General features: G+C 48.6%; 1 protein-coding gene across 1 annotated transcript in view; it reads right to left on the bottom strand.

Annotated features, from left to right (window-relative positions):
- Nucleotides 1–16,404: 16,404 nt before the first annotated feature.
- Ror2 (receptor tyrosine kinase like orphan receptor 2) overlaps nt 16,405–27,536 on the bottom strand; it is a 168,498-nt gene continuing 157,366 nt past the window's right edge. The window contains exons 6-9 of the mRNA XM_051194274.1: nt 25,228–25,542; nt 23,600–23,845; nt 20,335–20,537; nt 16,405–18,945 (exon numbers count right to left, since the gene is read on the bottom strand). Coding sequence (XP_051050231.1) covers nt 17,500–18,945; nt 20,335–20,537; nt 23,600–23,845; nt 25,228–25,542 — 2,210 coding nt within the window. The 3' untranslated portion in view covers nt 16,405–17,499. The remainder of the gene's footprint in view (nt 18,946–20,334; nt 20,538–23,599; nt 23,846–25,227; nt 25,543–27,536) is intronic.

The raw sequence follows: 27,536 nt of genomic DNA, 5'->3' as shown, positions 1-27,536 counted from the left end.
GTCGTAATTTATGGGGCTGCCATTCCCTATGCAGGTGACCCTGGGCTGTATAAGAAAGCTAGTTGCACATGAATGTGCTAGTGTGGAAACATTTCTCCATGGTTCCTGCCTTGATTTTCGCCATGCCTCCAAGGACGTGTGAGCCAAATAAAGTTTTTATCACAGCCAAAGAATGAAACAACACTCCTGGAACACCCTGTAACCCTAGCACCTGGGTGTCAGAGGCAGGAGGATCAAGAGTTTAAGGTCATCTTTGTCTATATAACAGGTTCCAGGCCAGCTTGAGATACATATGATCTGGTTTTTAAAAGGAAAAGAAATGGCCCAGGTATGGCTCTTTAGAAACCGAGCAAACTGGAACTTCCTGGTGGCAGGACATGTCAGTGTTTGCATTTCGGGGACTTAATACAGCAACTCACTTGACAGGGATTTGCTGTCTCCAACGCTCTCAGGAGGGATGCCTCCTTCTCAGCTGCTTCTTCTGTGAGAATGTGAATGTGACACAGGAGGGTGTGGCATTAAACAAGCAGTCATGACCGAGAAGGCAGAAAGAACATTTTTGGACAGATGTCAAAATGGAGAATTTCTGGTTTGGAGAGCCATTTTTATTGAAGAGAATATGATTTTTTTTTCCCGGTGAAATTGGAAAAGGAAGAATTGTTTATGGCAATGTGTGGCTTTTAGATTCAATGAAAAGTGTCTTTAAAAGAGCAAGTATCTTGGTCTCCACAATACGGCAACAGTGTGGGTGGAACCTCCTCTCCTCCTACCCACCTACACGGTCCATCTCCAGAACGGTGAGGTGCGCAGAGGGAGCCTGTGTCCAGGTGCTGGACCACACTTCATTTCACACACACCTGTAGTATGGCCTGACATGACAATGTCCAGTTTCACGTCTTTTCATTAGTACACGAAATACATAATAGATAATAACATGCAAACACTCCCGGGAGCCTTCCCATTGTCCTTTCTGGAAATCTGAAAGGAATTGACTGGCTGGAGGACAAGGCACCCTTTGGTTCAATTACACACAGGCAGTGACAGTGGCTGTTAGTAGGTTTTCTGCCCTGCCCCCCACAGTCACACTAAGCCAGATCAGGCATAATTGAAAAAGTATAACAACAGGTAGATTCAGCTAAGCACCTCCCCTGCAGGTTCACTGGTCTCTAAGAAGGAGGCCAGAGAAGTCTCCCACCCAAACTAAGGCAGGGAGGGAGGTTTTATAGATTGTAGGTGAGGGGTGATGCCCTGTCAGCCACAGCTGGTTTTGTGCCCAAGTGTGGTCAAAAGCTGAGCACTTAAGCTGGTAGCTGGCAGCATCAGGGGAGGAAGTTGCAATAGTCACCAAGAATGTGGGATTGGGATTTTGGTACCTTTCCTTTGTTTGGAGACTCTGAGTGGGTGGGGTTTGGAGAGAGAGAGGGGGAGAGAGAGAGTGGAAGAGAGAGGGGGGGGGGAAAATGGAGCTTTCCAGACCATACAAGGATGAATAACTGTCCTCTAGAGTAGGATACTGTACATATAGTGACTTACTGGTCGACCTAGTTGAATTTAACAGGGGTGCTCCCAAAGCTTCAAAAGGAAATGTATTTTCTCCTTCATCTTAAAATTCTTTGGAAGTGACATTTGGGCAAAAGCATTTTACTTGAGTAGAATGCTGTGAGTTATATTGAGCACCCCCCCCCCCCGCCCCGTCCCTGTCTAGCATTCATTTGTTATGGTTGTAGCCTCTAATATAATCTCAGAAGTGACTGTGTTAGCAGTGAAGGGGCTCTTCACAGGTATAGGGTAAAAACGAGGTCCCTAGAGAGGGCCCACATCCTGCTACTGATCAGACAAAATGAGGGTGCAGAGGGACTAACTGGGGGAAGGCACATCTATTAGCCAAGGAATAGGCCTCAGACTTCCAACATTTAGGACTGGGAGAGAATACCTATCTGTGGATTCAGCGGTCCGTCCACTCTGGGATGCTTTATCACAGCACCCTGAGCTGACTGATGCAGGAAGCTGACTAATTGCAGAAAAAAATGAGTTTTAAAAATAAATTTAAGTTTATAGAGGAACAAAACAGAGTGAGTCATTCCTTGCATTAGCTTTCATCAGTTTGGGGAGGCGGCCCCATCAGTAAAGTACCTACTGTGTAAGCATAAGAACCCCAGCTCAGATCTCTGGCACCCAGAGAAAAGCTGGATGTGGTGACCCGTGTCTGAAATCAAGTGTAGCATGGGCACAGGGACAGAGACAGGCAAATCCCTGGGGCTCACTGGCCAACCAGCCCTGCTGAATCCATGAACTCCAACTTCAGTGAACCATCCTTTCTTAAGAAAGTAAGGTGATCTCCTGAGTATATTGGGGGGGCAGTGAGTGGAGAGGGAGCTAGGAGAAACAGAAGGAGAGGAGAAGAAAGCATGTGGGACTAGGAAGATTGAGTCAGGGGAGGAATAGATGAGAGAGAGAGAGACCATAAAAGAGGGAGCCATTATAGGTTTGAAGATAAAACTGACTCTAGAGAAATGTCCAGAGACCTACAAGACTGACCCAAACTAACAATCTGAGCAACAGTGGAAAGCTACCTTAAATGCCCTTCCCTGATAATGAGATTGATGACTAACTTATCCACCATCATAGAACCCTCATCTAGTAGCTGATGGAAACAGAAGCAGACACCCACAGCTAAACACCGAGCCAAACTAGAATCCAGATGCAGAGAGGGAGGACAAGACCAGGCTACAGAAAGTCACAGAGACAGCTGACCTGAACAAGGAGGAGCTTACGGGCCCCCAGACTGATAGCTGGGAATCCAGCATTGGATCGACTCAGACCCCCTGAACATGGGTCTCAGTTAGAAGGCCTGGGCAGTCTAAGGGACCTCTGTCAGTGGAACCAGGATGTATCCCTGGTGCACAAAAGGACTTTGGGAGCACATTCCCCTTGGAGGGTTACTCCCTTAATCTAGAGGCAGGAGGTAGGGCCTAATTTCTACTCCAAATGACTTGACAGATTTTGTTGACCTCTCTTGGAAGATATCACCCTCCCTGTGGAGTTGGGGAAAATGGGATGGGAAGGTGGTTGTGGGGCATGGGACGGTGGGAGAGAGGGAAGGAGGGAGAGGGAACTGGGATCGATATGTAAAATAAGAAAAATAAATTAAAAAAAGAAAGGTGAAGAGCAATGGTTGAAGATAGCCTGTTTGACCTCTGGCCATCGCATGTATACTGTATACTTACACACACACACACACACACACACACACACACACACACACACATTGCATATGTATCTACCACTAAGCACACATACACTCACAGGAACATGTATATACATCCATTGGGACACATACATAAATAACACACACACACACACATTCACAAAACTCAAACATCTCAAGCTAGTGTCTTCCTGGGGATTTTCATGAAGAACATATTCTCTGTACCTGCCTGGCACAGCCGAGACCTTCTTAGTCCCCCTTGGACAATGCTGGTGCTTCACTGTGGAGGACCTGGCACAAACCCAGACTTCTCTTTTGCTTCTGATTGTTCCCACCGCGCCCTCTATCAGCAACTTTCCTACAAGACTCTAGGGAATCAAGGCCTGTGTTTGTGCACTGCATTCTCAGTGTTGAGCATGGTCGCTTGACTCATTAAAATACATACACCTTCAAAATATTTGATGGGAGTTGGGTACGGTTGGTAGAGTACTTGCCTAGCATGCACAGAGCCCTGGCTTTGATCCCCAGCACTGCATAGATAGGACATGGTGGTATAGATCTGTAGTCCCAACACTTGGGAGGTGGAGGCAGGAGGATCAGAGATAGGTCATCTCTGGTTACACAGTGAAGACAAAGCCAGGATGGATACATGAGATCCTGTCTCCAAAAACAATCAGTTGATAAATAATGGAACGATTACATATAAGGCTCTGCATGCTCCTAGAAATGCAAAGAGTAAGATATCTTGGACATGTCTCTATTTGTACTCTCCTACTCTTGATGAGTCTAATGAGCCCAGAAAGATCTTGTGTGGCAGAGACAGAAGGAAATGTGGTCCACGTATTCTGCAGGTTACAAGAGAGAGCTCATCTCAAATGGCAATCCATCAAAACTGGTTAAATACTTTCTAAATAAGAACTGGGGAGAACTCCTTCCTCCAGTTTGATAGAGAAGTGGGTGTGTCCATTGAGACAAAGCATCTGGAGGGTTCCCGAGAGAAAGGAATGTCAGGGAGATAGGAATGCCAGGCAAGGAGTCTAGAAAAGTCATGTTAGAAGCCATCAGAGACAGACTCCATCGTGGGTAAGTCATCCAGCTAACCAGGGCATAACAGTGTTGGTATGGTTTGGACTGTGTGGTAACTAAGTTATAAATAACACACTGCCTCACTGGAGAGTTATTACAAATTGCAAGGTAACATAACAGCCCTGGGTACTTGACAAAGATTCCATAGTCAGAGGCCATTAACTTCATGACTAACAAACCAATCATAAAATTCTGCCTTGATGCCTATTTCTTCATCATACAACCACAGCTTGTTGGATTTTGTTACAATCAAAATTAGCATAATTCAATTCTCAGCACTTGTCTCATTCAGTTTTCACCCCTGTTTACTTCTGGCAAGCACGTGGATTTAATGAAAAGGACTCTCTGCCAGTCCCTAGTTATTTCTTAATTTCCTAGAAATGACTAATTTAGGTTAAGTGATGCCAGTGCAGGGTGTATCATCATCAGCCTTTCTAGAAGCTTGTGTTTCCTGGACCAGATGATTAGGAGAGATCTGATGTCCCCTCAGCTTTGCAGGAAACCGCCCTGGGTTTCCCCCCGCTAGTCCCCTTGCCACCACCAAATCCTGCAGAGATCAGAGTTCAAAATCTCCCTGTGCTTGGCCTCTCTGTGAAATCCAACAGCTCAGATTTGGAATCTTGTTCACTCACCGTGCGTGTGTGTGTGTGTGTGTGTGTGTGTGTGTGTGTGTGTGTGTTAGGATGCCTTCCGTTGTCATGACAAGTTCCTGAGTTTGCAGGAGGAAAGGCTCGTTTGGCTCATGGTTTCTGAGGCTTCTGTCATGCTTGGCTTAGTTGTTTGTGGGGGGCTGGGGTGGGGCTGACCAGCACATTGGGGGTGTGTGGTAGAACCGCAGCTGCTCATCATGAAGTAAATGGGGCGGGGAGAAAATGTCTCCTCCCAGGAAGGACATGGCCCCTTGCAGCCTGCTGCCTCCCTGTGAACTGAACCTCCTGTGCCGTGACCACCTCTCCACGGTGCCTTTAATGTCCAACTCTGTCTATGAGTTAACTACTCATGGGATCAAAGCCCTCAAGACCAAGTCACCTCCCGGAGTTCACGTCTGCACACTGCTGCAATGAGGCTACATGACTCCAGCACAGGAGGGGGATATTTTAGGTCCGAGTACAATGTCATTTCCACTGTTGTTTATGATGACAGACACAGGAACATAAGGGACACCTAGGAGCACCTTCCCCACACATCCTCAGTCGTTTGTCACTATTCCTCCCGACCTTCAACCCCCACAAAAGGAGACCTGGGCATAGGCAGGGCCATCCATCTGCACCTTTATTCCTTAGGTCACAATATCCAAAGGTGCCCGAGCGCATGGCTGCTCTGCGCTTTTTTTTTTTTGTTCTTGTTTTTTGTTTTGTTTTTTTGCTCTCTGGGATGATAAAGAGAGAGAAGCACTAACGACAAGGATTCCCATGGGGACTCTTGTTTTCTCAGTATTTTCAGGGCTTCATGTAGGCTCTGGGCATGCTGGGAGGTGGAGGCAGCCCCTGATTCTACGCCATCGGCTGCTTTAGTTTTTTTGTTTTTTTGTTTCAACTTGTTTCCTTAACCTTTTCATGTAAATTTGCACACATCCCTCCTTATTCTCCTGTGCCCCTCTGTGGACGTAGGCAGTTCCACATCTACTTCCTGCTGTGAATGGCATGCTGGGAACAATGGCATGCAGCTGTCTCTGTGGTACTGTCTTCCTGTTTCTTTACAAGAGTTTGCTCTCCGGGCCCCATTTCTATTTGTGAGGGTATAATACTCCCTCCTGGATAATGGTGCGGTTGGATTCAGGAGGCAAAACCAGTCCTGCATAGTTACCAGGTACACCCCACTCCACCCCAATGCGACCCAGACCTTGTCTGTTGACTTTTACCCACCTAAATCAGGTTAGGGAATCGTTGAGCAGCCTTTTGTTTCCTTTCTGGTGCTTTTCTTTACACTAAATATCGATGAAGAATCTGCTGCAACGAATCACCCACCTGGGTCAATCCTGACAAGAATTAAGGACCCTGGGCGTTAAGTACATCCGCACAGTGGAGATGACTCTAGCGCCACCTGCTGCCCACACAAGTACTCTCAGGGGACTAGGGAAGCCCGAAAGGAACTTCTGGTTCCTGTGAGCTGCAGAAAATAACCCTTTGAAGAGATCAGTATGCACAGGAGGGAATTTGTCCTCTTACTAAAGACACATAAATATTTACATGCACACATGTAGGTTTTAACAATAATATATATTGTTTCTTATAAAATATAGGTGTGTATTTAAACATATGTATGTGTTTAAATGTGTTTTGCGTAGAGACGGCCTGCCTCTCTCCATCCTGCACATAAACTTTGACCTCTTAAAGCATGGCTCCTCTGACTTACCTACTGAAGCTGCATTAACCACTAAGGGAGAGGTATTCATGGAAGGCTCACCACAGAGCCTGAGCACACCAGCCAGCTTCCCATCACGGTAAAGAGTACCCAGGGTGACCAACTACCAGCAGTCAGCTGGCCAAGGGCTCTTGTCTCCCACATGGATAAAAATGGTAAGAAGGCAGAGCTGTAAACTCAGGTGTCTGGCTAAAACACAATGAAACTTAAACATCTCTCTCTCTCTCTCTTTCTCTCTCTCTCTCTCTCTCTCTCTCTCTCTCTCTCTCTCTGTGTGTGTGTGTGTGTGTGTGTGTGTTGTATGGCTAGTGCATCTTCCTTTCCTGTCTATCTGTCCCTGTTGCTTTTGCTTAGGAATCTTCATGATCTCTGCTACTTTCACTCTGGGGCTGTTTTTGTGTCCCTCACCTCATCTCTGTCACCCTCTATTTGTAGCTCTTGTCTCTTCAACTTATCACTTCACTTTTCTGTGTGAATGGGCCTTCCAGGACATACAATTCCACCTATGGATGTCTTATGGGTAGAACTCAGAAGTATCCTTAGATGACCACACTTGCTCCAGACCCCTGTTATAACTGGTCATGGCCCAGGCTCAGCATCCCTGTCTCTACTAGTATAGCATATGGGAGTCTGGTCCTTGAGGGATGTTCAGGAGCATCGACGATAGGTGCCTTTAGGATTGCCCAGGCAGTTGGGTGCATCCTCCTCCTGGGAGGGCAATCCCCCAGGTGGATGGGATTGCTAGGTAAGATCAAAGGCAGGGCTAGGACTGATGTATCACTGGGTAAAGTGTGTATTTTACAAGCACCAGGATCTGAGTTTGGATGCCCAGCACCCACATATAAAAGCTTGTTGAGACATGTCTATAACCCTAGAACTTTGGGGTTGGGGAGAGGGACAGACATCTGGGTTCCTCTGCTGGTTGCTGACTCAGCATGCACTGTGGAAGGTAGCAGAGGGAGGGGTAGACCTGACACAAAGAGCCAGGACGGGAGGCACAGGGGAGCATCTTCCCTGAGTGGGTCTGAGCAGGAGTGTTTGGACCAACTGATGCTAGTCACATCTGTTCATTTGGACTTAATCAGCCAAAAGGTCTCAGGCTGTGGACCAATCACAGCCTTGCCAATGGTCACAGTAGTCTCGTGACTAGGGTGCATGCTTCCTATTTGGGCCATTGGCATTTGAGATTGCAAGGGGCCTGGTACAAATTGATCCAACATCCTTGTCTCAAAACAAAACAACAGCAACAACAACAAAAGGTGGAGAGCAATGCAAGAAGACAAAGTCAGCCTCTGGCTTCATTATTATTTCAATTCAAACTATCCCTAATGCAGCCCATTCCCAAAGCCCTCGCCATTGTCCTGGTACACATTTAGGACGTATTTATTACAAAGAAAAATAAACCAGGAACTGTAGAATTCCTTCCCCAGTTGCCACTTTGCAATCTTTTTCCTTCCTCCCCATCCTGGGCAGGCGGGGCCACTGGAAAGTTCATTCTTCTGCCCTGTGAATATGTTCCTGTATTTCACTTTTGTCTAAAGTCAATCACGTTTGGTGCCGCCTCTGTAAATGGCTTTCTCTGTCAGCGTTAACAGCGGTGATGTTAATTCATTTTAGTGTTCTGAAATCCAGCTCACTCATCTTAATGGCTGTGGTATAGACGTTGCAATAATGTGAGCGAACTGCAAATTATCCACCTGTTACCGGCTGAGGCTCTTGGGACTTTGCCAGTTATTCATTCATCATTCTGGAGCTCCATTTAGATGTCAAGACAAGCCCTGACATTGTGTCAAGTAGCCGCCCGGCTGCAGTGAAGTGTGAGCATACTGGCAGCCCGAGCTGATGAGCAGGCAAACTTCACCTTGGGTTGCAATGTCTCCCTTCAGAATTCTGCTAAAGGTTTCGTAAGCCCCTTTAGTGATGAGCAGGGTCTGCTGGCCACTGGCCCACAAGCCCAACCTTGCAGGTGTGTCAAGCACTGTTGTTAGGCTATGCTGTTTCTGGTCTCACACTTAACATCAGCAGCTGGAAGTTTTTACAGTGGCAGAGAGTTCCGTCCATCCCGTACTGCGCATGCTTGAATGAGACTGTCCCCAGTAGGCTCCTGTACTTGAACACTTGATCACCTATTGGTGGTGATGCTTGGGAAAGGTGCTGTGGTGGTTTGAAGGAGGCTGGTGCATGTCTGAATGCTTGGTCCCTACTTGGTGGGGCTGTTTTGCAAAGATTAGTGTGTCTCTGGGGGGTGGGGTGGGATGGGGGTGAGGTTTGAGGCTTCAAAGGCTCACCCTAGGCCCTGACTTGCCGTCTCTCTGCCTCCCAACTGTGGATCAGGATGTAAAACTCTCAGCCACTTCCCAGCACCATGCCTGCCTGCCTCCATGGTCCCTGCCATGGTGACCATGGACGGGATCTTCTGAAAATATAAGCCAGCCCCAATTAAATGCTTCCTTTACAAGTTACCTTGGTCATGTCGCTTCACAGCGATAGAAAAATAACTAGATAACTGGACAGTTATCAAACCTCTAGAAGGTAGAGCTTTGCTGGAGGAAGGGGGTCACCAGGAGTATGCTTTGCAAGTTTGTCATCTCACCCCACGTGTTTACAGCTGGAAATGCGATCTCCCAGCTTCTTGCTCCAGCTGCCTGCCGCCAAGGCCCCGCCCTTCCCCGTGAATTACCACTCTGGAACTGTAAACTCAACAAATTCTTCCTCACAAGGTTTTACAAAGGTGTATTTTTTTTTAGTGTGTGTGTGTGTGTGTGTGTGTGTTACCCTCAGAAGAGGACATGGGATTCCTAGGAGCTGGAGTTACAGTTAGTTCTGTGGTTGTGAGCTGCCTGATGTGTGAGCTGAGAATTGAACTCAGGTCCCCTGAAGGAGCAGCAAGTGTTCTTAACCACTGAACCATCTCTCCAGCCCTCTCAATATTCTTTAAAGTAGCCGGTTTTCACTTTGCATCCTTAAGGACAGTTACACATGTTTTAAAAGGTAACTGCAAATGCCAGTAAGGGTGTGAACATGCAAATGCCAGTAAGGGTGTGAACAACCACTCTTCACTGCTATAGAAAGCAGTTTGGAAGTTTCATATGAAGATCAATCATTTATATATAACTCAGCAATTCACCTACTAGGATGTCTACCCAAGAGACATTTCTTCTATAAAGTTTACAGAAGTTTGTTGTTTGGCTTGGGCGTCTCTGTGATGTCCAATGGAACAAACCCAAACTGATTTGCTGCTAAAGCCCCTTATTTATCAACAAGACAGAACCCAGGGTGGTTTTTTTGTTTGTTTGTTTTTGGTTTTTATTTTATTTTATTTTATTTTATTGTTGCTGCTTTTATTTTTTGTTTTTGGTTTTTTGAGACAGGGTTTCTCTGTGTAGCCCTGCTGCCCTAGAACTCCCTCTGTAGACCAGGCTGGCCTTGAACTTACAGAGATTTGCCTGTCTCTGCCTTTTGAGTGCTGGGATTAAAGATGTAAGACACTACTGCCCAGCTAGGACCTAGGGATTTAACTCACATTGTTTCCATTTTCACTCAGAAAGTGAGTTTGAAAGAGGGCAATCCTGTATTTCTGAAGCCTCCTTTCTGTCCAGCATAGCTCATCAGAAAATTCATTTACACAATGAGTTGTTGCCCACTTTGAATTGAACTTTGAATATTTATACTAAATCTGTCATAATTTTATCCTGAAAGCTTGTTTATTTTTATGTGTAGGAGTGTTTTGTCTGCAGGTATGTCTGCACACCATGTACAGTGCCTGCAAAGGTCAAAAGAAGGACTTGCATCTTCTGGACCTGGAACTAAGGATGGCGTGAGCTTCCAGGTACTGAACCTGGGTCCTCTGGAAGAGCAGCCAGTGCTCTTTACCATGGAGCCATCTCTCCTGCCCCAAACTAGAAATCCACAACCACCTATGATGACTATACACAGAAAGGGTAGGGTGTATCCAAACAACAGATATCTTTGCAGTGATAAAAGGAATTTGAAAAAAACAATTGCTAAGTGAAAGAATACAGAAGCAAAAATACCACTTACCCTGGAATCCTATTGACAGAAAATATTTAGCAGACAATCCCAAACACTGGATGAAAGCAGATAGACATGTCCTGAAATGAGATGGTGGCAAAGACCATGAACTTTGCATACTTACTGAAAATTAATGAGTTGTGCATTAGCAATGGGCAAGGTTTTAGAAGTAAACTTCAGCACAGTAAAATCTGTGAAAAATGAACACTTAGTGATGGCTCCATCCACCAAGATTGATGAGTTCCGAACAAAAAGAAGATCCTATTCTGGGGCCCAGGAATATGTCTGATTAAATGATGCTACTAGTATCCCTTGGTTAAAGAAGCGTATCCCTATCAAGACCTGAGACTTCTCCATGAGGCAGATACCTGGCTTCCCCCACCCTGTAAAGTCAGATGCTGGCTAATCCAGAGCTCATAATGTGTCCACCTCTGCATTATTTATGGGAAGAGCTTGGGCCAGCTCCAGATAAGAGCCAAGTAGCAAGGACAGGATGGTAGCAGACACTCCAGGCAAGCCATATATCAATTTCTTGGCTTCTGTAGTCTAATTTGAGTTAGTTTACATCTCTGAAATGAACGATGGATTTTTCTTAACAAAATCCTATGACTGCATTCCTAGTAGATTAGGCTGGCTTTCCTCCAAAGAGGCAGTTCGGGTGCAGTTTTACAGTAAAGACCCCACCATGCTAAGGAGAGGACAGTTTTTAAAACAGTAGAGTCTGGTGGTTCACACATGTGATCCCAGCACTTGAGAAGCTGAGGCAGGAGGATTAAGAGTTCTACAGCCTACGGGCATAGTAATAAGGCACATAGAACAGGTCTCAAGATACACAGCAGCCAAGCCTAGGGAAGAAAACCTACATTAAACACTGAAAATTGTTCATGGCCCGTAGAGATGAAGTAACAAGATCGGAGGGGCTGCTCCTGGCTGCTGACAGTGGCGGTGAACATAACCTGTAAGTGATGGGAAGAAGCTAGGACTATTCAGTTCAGAGGTCGCATATATGGGCAGCGGGGGCATGCGTGGGCAGCAAGCCTGTGGGAAAGAAGACATCGTCCTTGTCCTGGATTATCTCTATTTTTGTGGGTGTCATTTCCTACCCAGATGCTGTGTTTCCATCTAAACCTGCAAGGCATCAATCATTCATGAAGGTGCCCAGCTAACCCTGATACACCTCACCTGAGAAAGTCACAGGGAACAGACAGGTTTGGACCATCCTGGGAAAGGGGTGAGTAAATAGTTGATACATTCTTATATTTCCTTTTTTTGTAGTAACTTTCCCAATAAATTCTTTTCTGCCTTTCTCTTCCCTCTGAGCAGTCAGTCTTGCCCATGGCCAGGAGCTCTGAGCTCCTTAAGGATCTGGAGTTGAGGTGGGGTTAAGACAGGGTCTCCACAGCGACGGTGGTTATGACAGTCACAGAAGGAAGCCACCCAAGTGAGCAACTTACTGTTGCCTTCTGAGGTTCCAAAGAGATGACCATTTTTCCTGGTCCCTCTCTGGACTCTCCCAGATCTTCCCAGAACCTTACAATACAAGGCTGATTTTGAACTTAATTCATTTTTATTTATTTATTTGTTTGTTTGTTTTTTGGTGGTGGTGGGGGGTAAAATTTCTCCCTGAAACCCAGCCCATGGGAAAATGTGGGAGCAAAGCCAGCATGTGTATTTGGCCTGACTTCCTACACTACGACATGTACTCAGGTTGAGAGTACAGGCGTCTCTAGGCCCCGTCATGCACTTGTGCTTCTGGTGGGGACACCTATGCCCTCCGGCTGAGCCCCATCCCAAGCTGGGAGACTAAGGGCTCCCCATACACACACAACACGGGGTTGCCTGGGTTCCCATTTTCACAAGTGAGGGCAACCCCAGGACTCTCCCCACGGCCTCACAGCTCTGTAGGAGGCAAGTACAGGTTCCCCACACTGTTTATGACAGCCACAGAGGGAAGCCATCCAAGTGTGTTATGGGTTAAGTCAACCAAGAGTCATTGCAAGCCCCAGACCCCTAAGGCCATGCAAAGACTCAGAATTCCCGGCCATGGGTAAGACTCACTGCTCAGTGGGAATAGGCAGAAAAGAATTTATGGGAAAAGTTACCACAGAAAAGGAAATATAAGAGTATAGATATTTCCTTGTGTAACATTATTTACTGCTAATTTTAATTTTTATTGTTATATATTGTGTAATTATTCTTAGATTACTAATTAGTAGCTAATAGTAACATACTATTTGCTTACTTGTGCCTAAAGAAACCCTGGGAAAATCCCTGCATAAGAGTGGTGTAAGTTATATGAAAAAGTGTGGCAGGGAGTCTGAGAGTGAAACTTACTGCTCCATTGCATCTCTGGGTCCCGGAAACACAACTGTGATTCAATGACCAAGGGAGTCAAGGTCAGCTAAAGACATGCAGTGGCGGTCAGACTCCACTGGCCTGAATGTTGATGTCTGGCAATGAGGTTTGGTCATTTGTAGACTTTTCTCCCTGAGCAAGAACTGCTATTTCTTTTCCAGGGGACTCATCCACTAAGTCTCAGCCACTGTGGGGAGGAAGGGGAGGGGGGAGGTGACCCTTAGAAAGCTCATAGACTGGAGGCAGAGACACATCAATGGAGGTCACTGGCCTTGATGACACCCCACCCCCACATTCATCTAACACCTCACCTGGGCATTACTTTGTTTGCTGAGATGGTGGTCCCCTTCCTTTGCCCAAGCTAGTCTCAAATGCCAGGCCTTCAGGTCATCCTCCACCTTGGTTTCCTTGTCTTTGCATCAGCCTTCACAGGGACTTTTGATGCTGAAGGTAAGTTCTTTCACACGCTCTCAAGGGACTGATACTTTTCATAAGGTCTGTTTGAAACAGTTGTAAACCTACAAACTGTCCCTAAATTGCTCCCAACCTGCAACATTTTGAAAGTGAGGCAGAAGCCGTGTCTCAGAGAACGAGATGGCCCTAGGTAGGTGACACTGCCATGTAGTGTAGTCACACACCTTAAATCAGTACAGAAAAATGTATTCAGTGCCTGGACAGACTGCGTCAATAATGGTGGCTTATTCAGAAATGTGAGGTGTGTAAAAAGTATGCATGGCTCTGTAAGGCCCTTCTGGAATTCAGTTCTGTGCAGGTGCCGCTCTGTAGCTGTGAGAGTATCTTTCTTGTGGGCACGGACACAGAACAATTACCCACCATGGCTTTCTGCTGAACTGAGGGACCTAGCTCTATAGTCCATGGTTCTATAGTATTCCAGCTAAACCACTATTTCTCAACTACAGGAACTTTCAAAGGTTGGTAGCCTTTCCTCAAGTTTCACCCGGAGCTTATGATTAGAACGAGGGGGAAATGAACATTTTATATTTAACCTTCATGAAATACCCAAATACATCTCCCCCACTGAGACAGAAATACCACCCAACGTTTCTGTAGAACTTCTGCTTCCATATCCCCACAGCACCGGCAGCAGAGACCGTTAATACCTGGTGGCCAGTCTCGGTCGGCTGAAGTGGCTTCCCTGTTTATGAAGAAACGCAAAAAGCCATTTCCCATTTTCACCCTAGCATGTACACCGAACAGTTAAGCCACCAGGTGTACAAGTTAGAGATGAGGCTAAGTTCCTCTTTCAGGAGATGTCACTATGTCCTCCTGAAGGCAACTTCAGAGCCTTCAATTCCCATTGTAGACATCCTGACCCACCCTGCTGGGGCCCCAGAGTGGGCTCCTCATCAATACATACCCCAGTCACATCCTTTCTTTTCCCAAGGAACCATCCACTCTGACATCAGGACACACATCACGGCTCACTGTGTCTGCGTGGATTTAAACAGTACTTTACTGGGACAGTAGAGAGAGGGGAAAACCAGGATTGGGGTAAGGACTTGGCTATCTCACCCAGGACACTCTGGCCCCTTCTGACTCCCCCTCTCTCATGAGCAGGCCATCAAAGAAATCTCCAGACATCTGTGAAGCACAGAATAAGACCCTTGTTCTAGAGGAGACCACTTTATACTTACAGGAATGGATATGCTTGTGCTGGAATGCCAGGAGTGTCTGGAACTCTCTCACCACAAAATCGCACACCTCTGTCCATTTCTACATTTGTCTGTATATTATCAAAACAAAACCAAACCCTTCATTCCTGAAGGTTCCTGTGTCACACCTCACTTCTATTGAGGAACTCTGAGGTTCTTTGTGCAATTGTGGCTCCAGTTATGATTTTGTCCTCGGCCATGGCCTCTACACCAGTTATCCCCTGCTGCTTAGTCAAGAGACTGGAAAGTTGGGAAGTCAGGAGGGGCTGGACAAGGTCAGTTCTATGACCTAACACAAGGCAGGGGACTCATTGCTAAAAGGTGGTTTCTGCATAAGACAGTTCTTTTCCCCAAAAGTGGTTAGACAATCCCAGGGACTCTGTAGGGCTCACAGTATGAGTTAATTCAAGCTCACATTTGAATTTATGCAGTGAAGGATGGGGGGTAGGTATGGGCCCTAGAAATGCATCGTAAGACAGCAGCACCTAGTCAGATTGGGTACATGGAGGCCAAACATGGTGTTGCCACAGAAAGTCTCTGAAGGGAACGGGATCTGGTTAAGGTTACGGGAGCAGAGGCATAGCTCATCCCCAACAGGGCCACACCCAGTGGGCAGGGCACACTTCCAGGCCCCATCAAAGAGAAGGGCCCTGTCTTGGGCACTGGGGCTGTTTGGTATCTGCTCTCAGGCTTTACCCCAGGCTGCCATGATGTCTCAGTGACCTGACACCAAGTGGTCCATGGCCTCAGCCCAGGCAGCCATGCTGGGAATGGAGCAGGGGTGCAGGCAGGGAGCCTTGGACAATGAAGAAGCCTTCCCCCTTCCTCCTTTTCCTCCTTGTGTGCCTCACCCTTCTCTAGAGCCCTGGAAAGTCATGCCTCAGGTTCTAGAACTTCCACAGGTATCAGATCAGAAACCCAAGGGCACCTTCCCATCTCCTGCAATGAATCTGCACTTGAGGCTGTAACAAAAAAAATCACTGAGGAAAAGCCAACCTGAGAATAGAATTCCTGGTGGTTAGAGCTTGGTGGCCAGGAGGAGAATGGATTTGATTAGTGCATATTTTATACATGGGTTGACACAGCACAAGGCACCCAATGATATGTACAATTGACATGCCAATCTAGGATAGAGTAATGGGTACAATGGTAGAGACCTGCCACAGTATGTGTGAAGTGTGGGAGGGAGGGAGGGAAGGAGGATAGGAGGGAGAAAGGGATTGATAAGATACTTGGCACCAAGCCTGATGATCTGAGTTCAATCCCTAGGGCCTGAACTGCAGGAAATCACTGAACCACACACACACATACACACTATGGCGTGTACACTCACATATACACATGCACCATGCCAATGCACACACACATACACACACATGTGTACACACACAGACATTTGTACACACACACTATGGTGCATGCATATACATATGTGCACACGCACATATACATACATATATATATACGCACTATGGTATGTGCACACATAGTAACACAAATTAAAGGAGGAAAAAGCAATGAGAACTCATCTCTGTCGTTTTCCTATTCCCTTGCTTCATTTCTCATGGAGCCGCAGGTCCTAGCAAAACTGTAAATCCACTAAAGAGCTCAGTCCAAACCCTACCCAAGTTCTCCCTCATCCAGCAGGTGCCTGCTTCGAACCAGTGTCCCTCCAGCCAGGAGAAGTGCCAAACAAGTGTTCATTTATTGGGTACACCAGGCATGAGACCTACAAAAGGAACTGAGAACATGCCCTAGGCAGCTGACCCATGGCCCACGTGGCACAGGAACTCTGAAAGGAAAGGCTCTCACTCACGTGGCAGGACAAAGCCAGACACAACCCTAATGTGATGACAGCCAAGGTAATACGCACAGTTAAATTACTAAGTCATTATTTAGGATCAAAATACTTCCATGAAAACTGCACACAGAACACCATATAAATTACATTTAAGGTCTGCACATGATTCTTTAAAAAGAAAAAACATTAACAATACTGTTTTCTGTACAGTGTTGCTTCCTTTCGAACATTCTAAACCCAGGAAACATTTTCCCTTAAATTCCAGAAAATAAGGCAAATACATATGCAGTATAATTAAAACCCTTCGCAAAGATACAAAATCCTGTTGGTTTATGTAAAGGCACATTTTTTTTTTTTTCTTGAATACAAGGCACTGAAGCTCCTCTATCCCTGGACACCAGCAGGTGGCAGCATCCTGACACTGCTAGCCTTTGGCAGTTAAAAAGAACACTGTCAGATATGAGCAGGGGAGAGGAAAGCGTTCCCTCCACCCTCAGCCAGCAGGAGGCACTGTGGGTCTCAGGACCAAGGTGCCGCTCTGCTGCTCATTGCAGCCCTATTTTTCCCCAGTTTCTGAATCCTCAGCCCATGAACAGGGAGTGAAGATGCAGCCGGTTTCTTTGCACGCCATCCCTACCTCACTACCTGTCTACCATCAGGATGATAAAGCAGGTGGTGGGGTGTCTCCCTGTCCTGTTTCTGAGGAGGTCACGTTGCTGGGACCCCTGCCTGTGTTAGACTGCTGTCTGAAAAGCCCTCCAGCCAAGCGGAGGCTGCAGTGGCAATTTTAAGGGCACAGAGTGCAGGAGATAGTGTAGGATTTCTCACAGTCTCAGGAGGGCAGGCTCAGAGCAGCCTGCCAGTCTCTGGGCTCTGATGATGGAACATTGTCTGTGTGTGACTTCTCAGAGCCATTCCGAGAGTCCCCATTTGGTCACATCGGGGACTTTTATCCTGGCATGCCAGGTCCTGAAAACTCCTCAGGCTTCAAGCTGGACATGGGCCTCGTTCACTGGCAGAGTGTCATTGTCTCCCAGGAGCTCAGTCTCTGGGACAGAGCCCTCCTCCTCCTCTGCTGCTTCCTGCACAGGACTCTGGGCCACATCCTCTGGGATGTTCTGTGCATCCTCAGTGCCCTCTGCCAGCAGGGCTGCCCTCTCTGCCACAGATGTGTTGGAGGGCGCCGTGGTGACATATCCTGTGCTGGTAGAGCCACTGCCACTGTGGTGTGAGCTCGGCTTGGGGACCATCTGGGGGGGCACCTGCTGTGGGGCCATCTGCATGGGGATTTGAACTGGGTAGAAGTTTGGCAGGTAAGCCCCATAGGCTGGTACTGGCTGGTAGCCATTGACTGGGATATACAGCTGTGCCGGGGGCACCAAGGGTCTGATCTGACCCTTCATGGGAATGAACTGAGGCTGGGGGAAGGGCTGGGCCTTCTGCTTGGGTGCCATGTAGCGGGCATTGCTCACATTGCTTACAGGGCTGGTGCTCAGGGAGCTGGTCTGTGTGGTGTTGCTGGCTCCCGAGGTCTGTGCTGAGCTATTGTAGTTGGATAGGTTGCCCCAGGCCCGGAGTCGGCTGTGGATGTCCTTGAAGCGGGGCCTCCGGCTGGGGAACTCATTCCAGCATTCAATCATGAGGGCATAGACCCAGGCAGGGCAGTCATCTGGGCAGGGCAGGACCTGCCGGCTGCGGATCATCTCCACCACGTCCTGGTTGGAGTACCCACAGTAGGGCTGCAAGCCATAGCTGAAGACCTCCCAGAGGACCACACCATAGGACCAGATATCAGAGTCGATGGAGAACTTGCCATACATGATGGCCTCGGGGGACATCCAGCGAATGGGCAGCAGCGAATTGCCCATGAGTTTGTAGTAATCAGCAGCGTACACCTCACGGAAGAGGCCCAAGTCTGAGATCCTCACACTCAGCTTGTCATACACCAGCACGTTGCGTGTGGCCAGGTCTTTGTGGACCACGTGGTGGCTGGACAGAAACTCCATCCCCGCAGCAATCTGTGCCACCACGTGCACGAAGTCAGGGGGCTCCAGGGCGGACTTCACTGTGCGGTCGTCATCGGTGCTGCCCACATCAGAGTGTGGCGAGCGCATGACCAGGAACTCATGGAGGTCGCCGTGTGAGCAGTAGCTGAAGATCATGCTCAAAGGCTGGTCCTTGGTCACCACGCCTAGTAGGCAGACGATGTTGGGGTGCTGCAGCCGTGCTCGCAACATGGCCTCTTGCCGGAACTCCTCCCGCAGGGGGCCCTCGGCCTTGTCTTTCAGCGTCTTGATGGCCACAGCCTGGGTTGGTTCTCCTGGGGCGGGCCCAAACAGGTGGCCTTTGTAGACTTTCCCAAACCGGTCCTCACCAAGCTCCTCCATGAACCTCACTGTGGACAAGCTGATCTCTTTGAGTTTGGCCTGCCCAAAAAGAAAAGTCAGACAGTAATTACCAATGCAGTGCCAAACCTGAGTGGTTGGGATCTCCATTGCTGGCATGGCCTCGCTGGTCCTGCCTGCCCCTAAATTACAGCTCCAATGCCATGAGGCCACCTCCATCTGAAACCCTCTGGAGTCTTAACTCGGCCTATTAGATCTCTGCAAATGTGAGCACGCCTCTGTGTCCCCGCCAACAGCTTATGCACATATGTGTACACATCTATTCACACTCACAGCTGAGCCTGGAGCCTGGAGGCCAGGGACCCTACAGAAGTGTTTGCCACACCTCTGCCAGCATGCCCACATCACGGCAAGATGCTCTATTTTCCCACAGGCCTGTGGTGCTCTGCCCTTAACTTTCTGCCTGTTGGAATCCGTTCAGCTCAGGGCCTAGCACTGTGTTCTACAGTGGCACCGCCACGTCAGGCTCAGGCTTTCCTATGTGATAGATGATATTCTTTGGGCAGGAGTGACACCCAGTGACACAGACCCTGCCTCTCCTCTCCTCTCTGTCTACTCCTTCTGGGTGAACTATCTGCAGGCTCCAAGCCTTGTGTAGCTGGGCTCCAGCTAAGGGCTTACGTCTTCCTCAAACACCAACCCCAAACGGTAGCAAACGTCCAGGAATTCTTGGCTGCAGGAGCCAGCTCTGTTCCCGGTACCCCAAGCACCCCTTCAAGGTCACCCGCTCTCAAAGCCTGTCATGATTACGTGTGTATATGAGCCTGGTGAGGCTGTCACCAGGCATATTTATGTCTGTATCTCCTCTCAGTTCCCTGGCATCTAGAACACTCTTAGTGGGGCCTGCCACTCAGGGTTACCATTCCGGCAATCTTTCCCTGAAAAAACAAACAACAGGAAGAGGTCCCCCATTTCAAAAATGCCATGCTAATACCCATTGTCACCCTGATGGCAAAGCTGGGGCACCTCTCTGGGAAACAGAGGTCCTGGGGCAGGTGGGGGGTGACCATGGACATACATGCTCCCATCTGTTATAGAGAAGCAGCTACCAAAATTACACTCCCTTTTCAACTCTAAGCTACACCCCCCATCTCTCCCACCCCCAGGAAAAGTATTCAAGTATGGTTGGCCCTTCCTGGGTTCTGCTCTTTCACTTTTACCTAGGGCTCCTCAGCTCAATGTGTGGAGGAAATTCAGACCCCAGAGGCACAGGTAACCCCATCCCTGAGCCCAGACTAGGGACGGCAGAGGGCCTGTGAATGCTGGCCAACTGACACACCCCATGCTTGTGCTGGACCTTATCGGAGCTGCCTCCTAGGATGCTCCAGGAGGGCTTGTTTGTGCTGGCTGACACTCCATCCCAAGCCTGGCCGGGAAAGAGCTGTCTCACTAGGATACTGGCCAGAGGACCTGTTTGTGCTGGCTGATGAGAGGCATCTCCATGTCCTGGCTGGGTGAGGCCATCAGCTGCCGGCGCTGTGGGGTGGAGGCCGAAGCCTTCTGTTTGTTGCGGCACATGCAGACGAGGAAGAAAAGGCAAGCGATGACCAGGGGGATGGCGATGCTGGGGACCAGGATGTACAGAATCCCCATCTTGCTGCCATCTCGGGGACCTGGGAACCACAGTGGGGATTCCATCAGTTTTCAGAAGATACCCCCCATTTCAATTCTGGCCTCCCCACCTCACCCCTCCCACCACAGATAAAGTATTCAAGTATGGCTGCCTGTCCCCGTGTTCTGCTTGCTTCCATTTTTACGCACGGTTCCACAGTTCATTGTCCTTGATAACCTTTCCCCTACTTAAAACTTTTATAAATTTTAAAAGTTCTGTGTAATTGTGCAATGAGGACACTCTTCAGAATAACAATTATAGATGCATATATATATGCATATATATATATCAAGATATATATATATATATATATATATATATATATATATATATATGAAAAAGAATAAAACGGTGTCCCAAGAGCTTGTCCTCATTACAGTATGCAACAGGGAAAAGAATTCTGGACAGACAATTTGAACCAACAAAGAATGACCTTCTGATTTCCCCTTCATTTCTCAAGGAAGTTTTTTTCTCCATATAGAGGACTTGCAGTAAGGTGCAGAGGGGCACACAGGAAAACAGCAAGAAGGGTTGGGTAGGGACTGACAAGCATCGGCAGGGCATGGCAGAGGGCTGGCTGTCCTTGGATGGCTTCCCACCACCATGCGCCACTCTAACTGAAGCCATTGGATTTCAAGAGTATCTGGTGGGATTTGAGAAATTAAGGCTGAGCGTGAGGCAGGCTCTCCAGAGGGCCCGGGGAACCACGGGGTTCCTCCACCCCCTGGAGCCCTATAAATAATGACACCAGACGTGGGTGCTCTTTAGTCAGGAAGCAAGCGAGCCCTTTCTAGTGATTGTGGTGTCTGAAAGAGACCATTCAGTCCTCAATGCATGCTCAGGTGCCACCTTGGGAAGGGAAAAAAAAAAAAAAATCACCATGTCCCAAACCCAGTCTTGTCGCCTTCAGAAACAACTAACATACTGTAAGATAAAATCATAGACAACACCCTCCTCTGTGCTTATGCAGCAACTTCCCCAGAATGCTCCAGAAGCTGGGGGTGGGGCAGAGAAATCAGACTTCAATTCTGTTTTTACTATTAGCATGGGTGTGATGGTTTGTATTGCCGATCGATACCTAGGCTGCAAGCCTCCAGACACGCCTTATAAGACCATCCAGATTAAGGGGCTGTCCTGATTTAGATAGCTGATGAGGGAGGACAATTGCCTGAGTTGGGAATCTGGACTGAATATGATGGAGAGGGTGAGCCCTGGCATGCATTCACTGATCCCTCCTGCTCCAGCTGCATGGGATGTACCTGGCAGCTTCAGGGTCCTGCTGCCTCGACTTCCCCGAAATGACTGACTGACATGGGATTAGAACCCAGAGAAACCCACTCCACCTTAAGTTGCTTTTGCTGAGAGTATTTTATCACAGCAACACGAAACAAAGCTAAAAGCAGTGGAGGAGCTTCCACACCCCTCACCCCAAGAGCAGAAACACGCATCCTGCCCACACAATAAAGGGTTCATTTGTTTTACCATCATCATTTAAAAATTACCAACACAGCGCACACTTAACTGGGGAAAAGACAGTATTAGAAAAGGGGGAGGTCCTTTTCATAGGCTGCCTGGCTGCTGGTGGATTGGTGCTCAACACTCTATGCATAGTTTCAGTGGAAGCATACAAAGTAACTCATACTTAACAATTCTGGCACACTGAAAGTTCACTTTCCTAAGGTGAGTTGGGAAATGATTTTAACTAGAATCATGTTGCCTATATTCTGCTGGCTTTGGAGAAGAATAAGATATTTTGGTCTCTTCCTGTCAGAACAAACAGATCTGGGCTCCTATGATACCTATGATACACTCCCCAAGGTGCTTTGCTACCTAACTCTGATTAGCAATTCTTCAAGAGGTCTCTTGTATTTCTGCTCCATGAGTGTAGACCTTTCTGTAACCCATGATTCCAGGTCCAATAACCTATGTATTTTTCTTTAGTTTTTTTTTAATTGCAAAATAATAGCTGCTTATCAAAATGCGCTCTACCTAAACACTGCCATGGATCTGAGGAAATCATTGTCAAAAGTCTGATGTACATCTAAAACTCCACCCAAGACAACTGGAGGGCTGAGGCCCAGCACATTCGTCTTGCTATTTAGTATTTTTTCCAGCAGGCATTGTGGACCCATTTCTCAGAAATAAGGCTTTACATTACCAAAGCATTCCCTCAGAACTAGACTCTACCTGGATGTGACATCACAAATTTTCATTTGCAAGGTGCATTCCTACAGTGAACACATGCTTTTTAAGAGGTGTGGCTCAGTGCCCCCTAGGCTGGTGATGGATAAAGGCTGTGGGTATGGGCTCCTCAGAGGGGCGGGATGTGCAGACATAGCGGACTATTGATGGTTTTAAACATTTTTTGGATGATTCCTTTTTTATTTTTTATGTGCATTGGTGGTTTTCTTGCATGTATGTCTGTGTTTGTGTTGGATCCACTGAAACTGGAGTTATAGACAGTTGTGAGCTGTCATGTGGGTGCTAGGAATTGAACCAGGGTCCTCTGGAAGAATGGCCAGTGCTCTTAACCTCAGAGCTATCTCTCCAGCATCAATACTAATGTTTTAAACTAGTAATTGTACATCCATCTCTCATTCATGACATAAAAGAACACCTTGGGGGATGTTGAGACCTGAAATCTATCGTCTCCTTACTGTACCAGATCTATGCATAGGACTCAAGAAACGAGACAAGGGATATAGAGAATTGCTTCTACCAAGCTTAGAAAATCCCATGCAGTCACATTGATGCCACAACTCAGGAGCCAAACTGAATGTCCCAGGACCACACACACAGGGACCTGATGGAAGGAAGGTTCTAGAACGCACACAGCAGCCACCATTAGATGGTGAGATTAGGGCTGCCTGGCACCGTCTTCAGACTTCATATTCTAATACATCCTATGATTATTTGCTATTGCAATCTTATTTAAAACAAATTGATTTTGATGGTAAGATGGGACACCACGGTCTCCACCGCCCCTTGGTAATACCCAAAACTCTTATTACAGACAAACTCAACAGTCAACACTTTTAAAAAATAGAGAGAGAGAATACATACTACACGGGGGTACGTCACACAGTTCCATGCGTACGTTTTTATTCTGAGTAAAGCACCACGGGCCTTCCATCTGGCCCCCAGGGTTCCGGCAGTAGGCGTGGCCTCCTCCCAGCTCTGGGAATTCTGTGCTGGACAGGTGATGACTGTGTGGGTGCTGCAGAGCCCAAGGCTGGCACTGGTGGCCTGACTTGGTGGTGCTGGCCATGCCCCTGTAGTCAGCTCCGGAGCCATTGTAGCACTGGTGGTCTGAGAGAAGTAGAGGGTCAGGGGCCTGAGCACCCGCGGACACCGGCAATCCTGCACACAGAGCCCCCTGCCTTTGCGGTTACCAAGGGAACCAAGGAGGCTACCCTGCCTCCTTGCGGGATATCCAAAAGACCTGAAGGCTTTACACATGACCTGGAGAAGCAGCACTAGAGATCGGGAACCAAGTCCCAAGCCTGCCTGTGACACCGGTGCGGCACGGACACCTATGGGGTGGAAAGCTGCTGCAGATGCTCCAGCCCCGAGACTGCCCCGAGAACCACTAGGCACCCACACCCAGCTGCCCGGGGCAGAGTGCTGATGCCACAACAGCCTCCCGCTCACCTGTTCTAGAAGCAAAATGGAACTGTTCAAACAGCTGGGCCACACCTCAGGCATGGTCCTGCACCCTCAGGGGCCACCTTTGCTGCCCACCGAGAGTCTGTCTCAGCCACATGTGAGAACACACTTACTCCATCTGGACAGAGGAGTTAGAACCCAGGCTGTGTCTGCGAAGCTTCACATGCATCTGTTGCAAACGCTGTCCTGAGGCATCATGTCTAATTCTTAACTCTAACACCCAGATGAGCTACAGACATTAATATCTCTGGGGTCCACAGGAAAGAGGCCTCGGGTCTGGGAACCCCCCATCTGTTTTGGCAGCACCCCTGAAGGATTCAGTGCTGTAAAAAAATGGCTTTCCTCACTGATGCTGCCAGTGCCATGCTAGACCTACCCTGACTGGCCTCTGTCCCTCCTGCCAGGGCTTGTGGAACTGGCTAACCTTCCAGAGCCCAGGAGTGAGAAAGATGGGGAAACATGGGGCATGTTCTCATGGAGGAGAGATGGGGAGCATGCCTCTGCCCTGTGCAGACCCGAAGAAAGGCTACTCCCCTGTCTCAGGGCCAGAAGAACGGAACAGCTGCCATCTTTGAGGCCAGATGTTATGAGGACAGGCATCTAGGAAAGCCGTTGGCTGCGATTCCCTTCTCTAGGGGTGCATGGGCTTTCTGAGCTCTTTGAAGTTGTCCAATTAAAGGAATCCTTGGGGCTCAGGAGATTGGGGGGGCTGCAGTAGCCTGGAGGCCATTAAGCAAGCTGGGACGATGGCCCTGCCACCCCAATGATCCCAACATCGCTTGGTGTGGGAACCAAGATCACTCACTTTGGGAATCTCAGGTTCAAGAAGGACCCAGACAAGGAACGGGAGTACAGGGGAGTGAGAGCCTGGGGCTCTAGTTCCCAACTAGAGGGCTCTCCTGCGCTGTGGCTGTGGCTACCGACCCGACCTGGGCCTGCTTAGTAGGGCACAGGGGCTTTAAGAAGCATAGAGGTGTGGGATTTTTTGTCCTGTACCCTCAGCCCTGCACCTTCAGGACACTCACAGCGACCCAGCCTCTCCGCGGGGATCCCGATACGCATGCAGTTCGCAGCATCAGGGCTCTCGGGCATGGGCAGCGCTTCGCACTTGGGCAGCTGGAGCCGCATGAGGATGAGCGGGTTGGAGCGGGCAATGGTGTACTCCTGGCGGCACAGGTCATTCTCCAGCACCTCACACTCATCCCGGCACAGCTCTCGCGGCTTGGGCACCCGGGAGCGTGCGTCACACAGAGGGAAGACGAAGTGGCAGAAGGATGGGATGGCAAACTGTGAACACTGGTCTGACAGGTGTGTGGAGGTGCCAATCATGGTGAAGGCAGCTGCGGAAAAGAGACTCTTGTGAGCTGTAGTCCGCCTGGCCCCGCCCCTGCCTGAGACACCCCGCCTCCAATCAGTCTCCCACCTGGCCTCTGATTGGTCTGGCCCCTCAGTTCTGCTCTTACCACAGACAGCAAACCCTCAAGCCCCTATCCTCGGTTCTTGATCCTCTCCACCCTCTCAGTTGCATCCCTTATTCAAGAGAGCCCCCTCCTCTGGGTTCCCAGACACCTGCTAGACTTCTGCCTGGATTCCTGACAACCGGTCATCGAGCACCAATCCCTTTTTCTGAGTCCCAACTCCTGACCTGGGTGCCCATCTTAAAACACTGTCCTACACCCCATTATCCTATTCCAGACACCACCTTCTGACAAACGCTGACCCACATCCTGTGCCCTAACAGAACCAACACCCCAAGCACCCCCTCACCTCTATGCTTTGCCCAAACCATAACCGTAGCACCCTCTGTGGCCTGCCCTGAACCCCACCCCCACCTCTCCCTCCTACTGTCACCCTGAGCCCTGGAGCCCTGACCTCGCTCGACCTGACACCCAGCGCTAGGATTTATCTCCTGAGGATCTAAATGTGTGCGGGTTCTGCACAGTGTGGGCTACACAGAGCCTGGGGTTGGAAGGCTCTGGAACACAGCACAGGAAGAGGCAGGGCTCAAAGCGAGGTCTTCTGGGTATACCAGGCTCACCCCAGAGGCCCAGGCAGAGAACCCTCAGACAGTAAAAAGGGTGTGAGTGGGGGGCTGGGCAAGTCAGAGGTGAGATCAGGTATCCAGAAGGAGCAGAGAACTGAAGCAATCAGGTCCCTTTGCTTGCACACTCCTTAGAGACTGTGTTCGGGCAAAGTCTTAAAGACAGGGTCCCCCGCTGCGCTCACTGCTCCAGTCCACACCGTGTGTACTACCACACATGGCCAGCAGGGGCTGCTGCAGTCACATCTTTATTCCCAGAGCACCAGCCCAGGCCCCAACTGTGACTGCTAAGTCTGGTTCCAGCCAATTCTCATTCACTATCTGAAAGTGATAGTTGGTCACTCCATCCTTTGTGGACCTGTTTCTTCATCTGTAAGGTGATTAGCTGAGACCACACAAGGAAACAAACTTCGCACAGTACCTAAAAGGTGGGTGGGATTTGAGTAGCCCCAGTGACTGGCTGGCTTTGGGCTGGAAATCACAGGTTTCGCCCCTGTGTGGGCACCAGAAGTCAAGGAGCTGGTTTAACTGAGGAACAAGCTCCCTGTACAGACTTGGCAATGAAGGAGACTGCAGGCAGAAACATCAGCCTCGATGCCAGGCAAGTAAAGCCCAAGAAAAGCAAAGCCGGCCTCTCCTCCAGGGGACCAGCTCATGACATCACAGCTGTACTCGCAGGACTCTGCCTCCAAATGTGTCATTTGAAAACCAGCTCTCAGCAGGGAGGGCACCTCCACAGCCCCTGACCTTATCTTACATAGTCCGAATGTCACTCATTGGCAGACCTCCACACAGGATACTGCCATGCTAATATGGTGTGCTGAATAGTTTGTCAATTTAACACAAGCTAAGGTAATCTGAGAGGAGGGACCCCCAGTTAAGAAAATGTCTCCATATGCTCAGGCTGTAGGCAAGCCGGTAGGACATTTTCTTAATTAGTGATCAATGGGGGAGGGCCCAGCCTACTGTGGGTGGTGCCTCGCCTTGGCTGGTGGTCCTGGGTTCTATAAGAAAGCAGGGTGAGCAAGCCATGGGGAGCAAGCCAGTTATCAGCCTCCTCCATGGCCTCTGCATCAGCTCCTGCCTCCAGGTCTCTGCCCTGTGTGAGTTCCTGATAAACAGTGCTGTGGATCTGGGACCCTTCTATCCACAAGTTGCTTTTGGTGTTTCGTCACAGCAATAGAAACCATGACTGAGACATGTGGTCTGCACAGTTGTGTCCTCAGAAGTCAGACAATTTAGAGTGATGTCGCAGTTCTGTGTTTCAGGCAGGGGGTAGTCAGTGATAGAGAG

The sequence above is a fragment of the Phodopus roborovskii genome, unplaced genomic scaffold (assembly GCF_943737965.1).
Source record: "Phodopus roborovskii unplaced genomic scaffold, PHOROB, whole genome shotgun sequence".
Lineage (NCBI taxonomy): Eukaryota > Metazoa > Chordata > Mammalia > Rodentia > Cricetidae > Phodopus > Phodopus roborovskii.
Note: the sequence above shows the minus strand (reverse complement) of the source record. Positions and strands in the feature narration are given on the sequence as shown.